The 7,272-nt window shown below is 46.6% G+C and overlaps 2 protein-coding genes across 2 annotated transcripts; both read right to left on the reverse strand.

Moving 5' to 3' along the window:
• Positions 1-66: 66 nt before the first annotated feature.
• On the reverse strand, positions 67-1,585 carry LOC121611034 (C-type lectin lectoxin-Phi1-like). The gene is made up of 2 exons (XM_041943396.1): positions 1,481-1,585; positions 67-691 (listed from the first exon to the last, which is right to left on the reverse strand). Exons 1-2 carry the CDS (start codon positions 1,554-1,556, stop codon positions 282-284), a joined length of 486 nt encoding a protein of 161 aa, XP_041799330.1. The 5' UTR covers positions 1,557-1,585; the 3' UTR covers positions 67-281.
• A 192-nt stretch (positions 1,586-1,777) lies between these two features.
• On the reverse strand, positions 1,778-6,459 carry LOC121610229 (IgGFc-binding protein-like). Its single transcript, XM_041942243.1, has 4 exons — positions 6,424-6,459; positions 5,508-5,603; positions 1,904-2,623; positions 1,778-1,827 (listed from the first exon to the last, which is right to left on the reverse strand). Exons 2-4 carry the CDS (start codon positions 5,551-5,553, stop codon positions 1,778-1,780), a joined length of 816 nt encoding a protein of 271 aa, XP_041798177.1. The 5' UTR covers positions 5,554-5,603; positions 6,424-6,459.
• Positions 6,460-7,272: the final 813 nt, after the last annotated feature.

The following is a 7,272-nucleotide window of genomic DNA, read 5'->3' on the forward strand; positions in this document are numbered from 1 at the left end:
AATCAGCAGTGACAGTACAGATATATCTTCTCTATCACATTTTTCAGACATAAATCCCACCTTAGATTTAATCTAAACTGTAATATTACTAGAACAATTTTTAAAAGGTTATTCTAACAACCTCAATAATGTTCAGTCATGGCAACTACAGTATGGTTATACATAACGCTAGATAAATAAAACAAAGCCTACTTAGAGAAAGACATGGCCAAAGTAAAATCACGGCACCCGAGGTCTGCGCTTTATGTTTTTCCATTGATCACCTCGCTGGATCGTCCCCACTACATGTGTAAGAAGGTGGGGCTGCTGTAGCAGACAGGATGGGCGTCCTTACAGCAGTCCTCGTCACTCCAGCCAAAGTCCTCGCCGTTTTTCACACTCATGATAACACACTGGCCATCCTGCACCGCGCCAGGCTCGCCCTCCGCCCAGTCGGTGTCGTTGACTGGGTCCCTGTTCAGCCAGTACCAGTCTCCAGTCTGAGAGCTTCGCCGCATGCCGATCCACACGTCCTGCAGGCTGTCGTTCTTGGCCTGGGTAATTTTTTGGTAGATGTGTCTCTGGAGTCGGGCCCCGGGGAAGCTGACCAGCTCCAGGTCGTTGTCTTTGCAGTACTTCAGGGATTCTCGCCAGCCGCCTGCAACTTCTCCAATTTTTACCACCTCTGGAAGCAAAATGCAACCCCTGAAATCTGTTCAGATGAAACAGAACGGAGGCAACCCGGAATTAGATGAGAAACCATTCACTTGTAAACCATTTTGTTCTGATGGGCTGTTGTGCATCATTCTGTTGAGGCTTGAGAACAATACAGTACAGAGCAGCTTAGCAGTCATAGCTTAGCAACCATAACCTGGCGTGGCAGCTTTCAAGCTTTCAAGCTTTGGATTTCTGGAGCGTTGTGTCTTTTTTATCAGGCTTTCAAAACCAAAAACAAAAGAAAACGTGTAAGTGTACAAAAGAAATAAAAAATTCAAAAGAATTCAACATTTTTTATCTGTTTTTATGTCCACTCTCCAGTCTTTTCTACGTAAAACACTCACTTGCTGCATGTGATTTCTTTCTTTCACTTTGAGCTGCAGTTCCTGTATGACTTGCTATACAAATAAAGTTTATTTATTTTTTGTTATTATTCCATATCACACTTACTCTACCCTGGTGTACAATATTGTTTCTTCATTTCCTTGTCTTTTTACCTGGTCCCATTAGCTTTAACCTCAAACTCTCTACTCGACTCTATTGTGTGCATAGCCAGGTCCATATCTAAGATCGTGTTACAACATTATCATATGGAAACAAGTCAGCTGGAAGCATTGAGAAGACAGCCAGAGACAGACAGCGTGTTGTTCCAGCTTAGAGCTAACATTAGCTTACTTAGCAAGCTAGTGAGAGCAAATGAAATTTTGGAGTAAAGTTGGAGACATACTGCTTTTCTTTCATTTCCCTGACTGTGTAAACCTCAGTTTGAGGGTGGAGGTCATACCTGGGGTTTTACTGATGACGGCTGCTGGGTTCCCAAACCAAGCATTTCCCTTATTTCCCACAAAGTAGACGGCCATTTTGGAGGAGGCGTGCCAGATGACATGCCTGTCCGATGCCAGAGTAACAGATGCTGAGACATAGTCTGTTCCTTCCAGCTCCTGCCAGTCTGGATTCACCAAAGGAAGATTTCCAACATGAACCCCATCAGTTAGATCCTTGTGGACCACAATCACGGCAAAGTTCTGTGCGTCGGGGACGGAGTTGACAACAGAACAAGCGGCAAAGTCTGACTCTGGGATTAGAGTGAGGAGTAAGCCCGGGCGGTAGAGGACTGCGGTGCCAGCTGTCCTGATCAGCGGGGAGTTTGGATTGAAGGGTGTTACTTGGGTGGAGTCTTTCTGTGACAGAAGAACAAACGTTTCACCTTCAGCGTCCTTGGCCAGAACAGGAGGGACGTAGAACTTCAGGTGCTCTTCGCTGGCCGGCGGCAGCATGGTGTACAGCTGCCCACAGGTGCAGCTGTGCCTGATGGCACAGGTGTGACCGAAGAGGACCGCCACCGGCTGCTCAGCTTTCACAGCTTGTAACGCCTCCTCTTGTTTAACCCAGACCTGAGTGACCTGGTGGGGCTGAAGCCAAACATCCTTGGGCACCGCACCTTGAATAGTTACCTTGTTTTTTTGGTCTGTATTGATGATGATGAGCCTGAAGGGACCTCTTTCTGTTACATCTACTGTGACATTAGCGGCGGGATGAGTGGTTCCTTCAATCAGCGGTACCGGTGGGATGAGATACTCTGTGCCCAGTTTGTCAGTGGGTATAACCAGAGTCGTCTGGACACTGCTGTTTTTAAGGAAGACGACATGGACGGTGATTGTCTTGGTGCCGGTGATTTGAAGAGTGTGGTTGGAGATTTTTGCCCGGGCGAGTTCCAGACCCGCGGCAGGTGCGTATTCCCAGGTCTGTCCTGAGCTCAGTGTCTGTCCTGTGATGTAGCTGGTATACTTCTTGATGATGACCTCTGTGTTATTATACAAGGCGGTGATCTTGATCTTGTTTTCGGGCTTATTAGGATGATAATAGGCGATGTTCTCCGGAAAAGCAACAGTGAATTTCAGACCAGTGCTGTCTTCAGGTGGAGCAGCTGTGGAGGGAAAGAAATGCTGAAATAAAAAAAACTGAAACCCAAAGTCATATTTTTCAAAAAGTCAGACTTCGCTAAGGGACATTTTCAATCCATGTTATACGTAACTACTCCTCCTCAGGGGACAGTGCACACATGGTGACACTTTATAATACAATTTACTTTGATAGTATTAAGTGTACAAATCAGGTACCAATTAAATTCTTGCGAGTTCGTTCTGGTGCTTGACTGAAGGTTCAATGGAAGAAAACACTACAGAAGACTATGACGAAGAAGCAACAGCTGAGCAGGAGTGAGTACACATGCATCGGCGGGGCCTCTGTCTGACAGGAGCTTCATTGATATTAATCAGCTGTAATTTATTGACATTTTATCCGGTTTTAAGCCATAATTGTAGCTCCACGTTTTTGGAACCTTCTTGTTTTGCCTTAAGGTTTTAACATGGTGAAAACTCAGACATTAGGATAAGACGTTATTGGACCATCTGTATGGTGGACGTCTGGTCCCGCCTGGAGGCCCAGCTGTGATTGCTGTGGAGCCACTTCACAGCTGGGTCTTTGTGGGTCGGTCTCAGTAAGACTCTCCTCTTCATCATGTTAAGTTATTTTAAAGTTGAGCAGTTCATGGAGTCATCCCACATTAACTCACTGCTCCCAAACATTTCCCACAATCATCCCGCTGCATCTGCGGCCTCAAACTACAGCCGTCAGAGTCACTTAAACATGAAATAAAATAATGTTGGATGCTGGAAAACAATACGCTAGAGCGCCTCAGTTTTGCAATATGTCTGTCCCTCATTAGAGCCCAGAGCCCAAAATGACCCTTCACAGTGTTTGTCCGGTCCAACGACAGGAGCTGCACATTATTACAAACACATTGAGATCATTCAGAGGAAAAGCAGCAAATCAAACACCTGAAGAGCTGAAACATCAAATGTTTTACAGCAAAAATCTCTGAAACCATCATCAATAGATGATCAATAGCCCTGACGTCACACGTGATGAAGACCATGGAACGGCTACTGCTCCATCACCTGAGGCCACAGATCCACCACGCTCTCGACCCTCTGCAGTTTGCTTACCGGGAGAAGACGGGAGTGGAGGATGCCATCATCTTCCTGCTACACCGATCTCTTTCTCACCTGGACAGAGGCAGTGGTGCTGTGAGGATTACATTCCTGGACTTCTCTAGTGCCTTTAACACCATCCAGCCACTGCTCCTCAGGGACAAACTGACAGAGATGAGAGTTGAAACACACCTGGTGGCATGGATTACAGACTACCTGACTGGCAGACCTCAGTATGTGAAGCTGGGGGACTGCAGGTCCAACACTGTGGCCAGCAGCACAGGAGCACCACAGGGAACTGTGCTCTCTCCGGTCCTGTTCACCCTGTACACGTCCGACTTTCAGTACAACTCAGAGCTCTGTCATGTACAGAAGTTCGCGGACGACACAGCCATAGTGGGCTGTATCAGGAGTGGACAAGAGGATGAGTACAGGAAACTGATTCAGGACTTCATCACATGGTGTGACTCCAACCACCTGCTCCTCAACACTACCAAGACCAGGGAGATGGTGGTGGACTTTAGGAGACCCAGGCCGTGTCCAGAACCGGTCATCATCAAAGGGGACTGCGTAGAGGTGGTTCACACCTACAAATACCTGGGAGTGCAGCTGGATGAGAAACTGGATTGGACTGCCAACACTGACGCTCTGTGCAGGAAAGGACAGAGCCGCCTGTACTTCCTCAGAAGGCTGGCGTCCTTCAACATCTGCAAAAAGCTGCTGCAGGTTTTCTACCAGTCTGTGGTAGCGAGTGCCCTCCTGTATGCAGTAGTGTGCTGGGGGAGCAGCCTGAAGAAGAAGGACGCAGCACGCCTGGACAAACTAGTGAGGAAGGCAGGCTCCGTCGTTGGCACAGAGCTGGACAGTCTGACATCTGTGGCAGAGCGACGGTCACTGAACAAGCTCCTGTCCATAATAGACAATCCTGATCATCCACTGCACAGCGCCACCTCCAGGCAGAGGAGCAGCTTCAGTGACAGACTGCTGTCATTGTCCTGCTCTACTGACAGACTGAAAAGATCGTTTCTCCCCCACGCCGTACGGCTCTTCAACACCTCTCGGGGAGGGCAACAAAAGCAATAACCAACACAACAACTCCGGACTCACTACACACCTACACCACACATGGACACACGCACTTTATCGCACACACATCCATATGCTGGACTCCATCACACACACACATCCATATGCTGGACTCCATCACACACACACATCCATATGCTGGACTCCATCACACACACACATCCATATGCTGGACTCAAACCAACTATTGCACTCTGTTACTTTGCACAACTGCACTACTGCGCACATATTTAACTGCTCGAATGTTTAGTTCAGATGTTTATCCTGTATAGCTTAGTTCCTTATTTTTTATTTCACTATTTTTTCTTATATTGGTATCTTGTATTTTGTATTGGATTTTTGCCTCTCACTTGAAAGTTGTGCCTTACTTGTAAGTTGCACATTACTTGAAAGTAGCTCCTGTTCTTATTTTTCATGCCCTTGTGTGTCCACCTTTTTGAGCTGCTGGAACTGCAAATTTATCCTTGGAGATAAATAAAGTATCTATCTATCTATCTATCTATCTATCTATCTATCTATCTATCTATCTATCTATCTATCTATCTATCTATCTATCTCCATCTATCAATAGTTATCTGTCAATCGACTAATTGATTAATCGACTGATCATGTAAAGTAACTAAAGCTGTTGTGAAGTGAAAAGTAGAATATTTGCCTCTGTGATGTGGAGGGCTTTACTTTTTCACTGAAGTATACCTGCAGCACATTCATCCCCCCCCTGCTGTGTTTTACCTGAGCTGAGCGCTGCCGGCAGCAGGACCAGCAGGACAGGAAACATGGTGCCACCAGGATCAGGATCAGCGACGAGTCTCCTGAAGGCAGTGAAACCTGGAACGAATCAGATCTCTCAGACTCGGACATGTGAGACCTGATCGTGAATCTCGTCGTGGCCTCTTCAGGCGGTTTGTGTAGTTTGTCGACGTTTTGTCTCATTTCTCTTAAACTAATTGAAGCAGCAGCTGCAGTTTATGAACCGTCAGAGCTGAAGTCTGTTCAGCTTCAGTTCCTCGAACGCAGCGATGGAAGTATTCAAATCCTTCACTTGAGTAAAAGTGAAAATACACACTGTAAAAATACTCACTACAAGTATAAGAACTGCATTCAAAACCTGACTGAAGTAACAGTAAGTGAGCTCATTTGAACTACTTTATATCCTGTTGGCTGGTTTAATCTGCAGCGATGCATCATATTCTATAAGATCATCGTATGTTTGTCCTGCGAGAACCTCATATCTCAGACAAACAGCCTGTTTTCAGCTGTGTGACGAAGCATTTTCAGCTGATCCAAGAGGCTTTTTAAACAGTTTATTTAGCTGAAGAAGACATGAAGGAAAACTTCATCCTTCAGTTTATCACAAACATTTAACATCAACACATCTGGAGATACGAGCTTTTCACTGGACAGGAAGGAATCTGAAGAGTAACTAAAGCTGTCAGATAAATGTAGTGGAGTATATTAAATAATATATATTCACCTCTGAGATGTCGTGCAGCAGAAGTATAGAGTTGCATAAACTGGAAATACTCCAGTACAGTACAAGTACATGTACGTAGTAAAACACAGCAGTACCGTTCCTCCACTGGGCTCATCTGACAGAATCAGTCAAACTGAATCATTTCTCCTCGTCCAGGTGGAGTTTGTGTCTTACCTGCTCGTCACTCACCAGCCGTCCGGCTTTCTTCTTCTTCTCTCCTTCAAATGTGGAAACAAACATTTGTCAGTCAAACACGACTGAAGGAGTTTGCATGAGATTCAGATCAGCGTCGACGAGGAGGACGAAGGTCTTCAGAGGAGACGAGAGGAGAGGATGAGCACGGGAGGCGCAGCAGAGGAAGAGGAGGAGTCGAGGTACTAGAGCGGGGGCGGAGAAGGAGCTGAGGAGGGGTGGGGGAGAGGTTAGGGAGAGATGAGGAGAGAAAAGAAGCAGGAGAAGAAGCTGAGGAGGAAAGGGTGGAGGACAGGAGGAGGAGGAGAGAGGAGGAGGAGAAAAGGATGAGATGGAGGAAGCTGAGCAGGAGGAGAAAGGAGGGGCAGCAGCAGGAGGGGTGACTAGAGTTGACTGAAACCGGCTGATCGGCTGCAGGCTGCTTGTTTTGTTGCTTCCTGATCTGATCTGGTGTCAGTTTGACAGTCAAATCAGTTTGAGCTCCACAGACTCTGAGCTCACGTTCACGATTCTGTTCTGAGCTTCTGTCAAAGCAAACAAACCCCGAGGAAACGCTGACGGAGCGACACGAGACAGCTTCAGGATCTGCTGCAGGTTTGAGCTGTCACTCCAGTGCCTGTGTCCGTCCCACAGCAGCTACAACAGCAGCAACAGCTACAACTTCAGCTACAGCAGCTCAGACTGTCACAGATTCTCAGTTTCAGACACAAGGTGGCGCCACAGATGCACTGGACAGTCTCACTCTGTCTCTTGTTTGGTTTTCATTTATCATAAAGCACAGCAATAACGTACACACAGTGTTTCTGGTCTTATGAGACGGACAAAAGTGTG

Source organism: Chelmon rostratus, chromosome 8, assembly GCF_017976325.1.
Source record: "Chelmon rostratus isolate fCheRos1 chromosome 8, fCheRos1.pri, whole genome shotgun sequence".
Taxonomy (NCBI): domain Eukaryota; kingdom Metazoa; phylum Chordata; class Actinopteri; order Chaetodontiformes; family Chaetodontidae; genus Chelmon; species Chelmon rostratus.

Coding starts and splice junctions, on each gene's coding strand:
- LOC121611034 (XM_041943396.1), bottom strand. CDS start 1,556: ATGGCCGTCTACTTTGTGGGAAATAAGGGAAATGCTTGGTTTGGGAAC. Junction 692..1,480: donor CGTCATCAGTAAAACCCCAG/GTATGACCTCCA, acceptor TCATCTGAACAG/ATTTCAGGGGTTGCATTTTG.
- LOC121610229 (XM_041942243.1), bottom strand. CDS start 5,553: ATGTTTCCTGTCCTGCTGGTCCTGCTGCCGGCAGCGCTCAGCTCAG. Junction 2,624..5,507: donor GCCGGCAGCGCTCAGCTCAG/GTAAAACACAGC, acceptor TTCCCTCCACAG/CTGCTCCACCTGAAGACAGC. Junction 1,828..1,903: donor TCTGGCCAAGGACGCTGAAG/GTGAAACGTTTG, acceptor CCCGCTGATCAG/GACAGCTGGCACCGCAGTCC.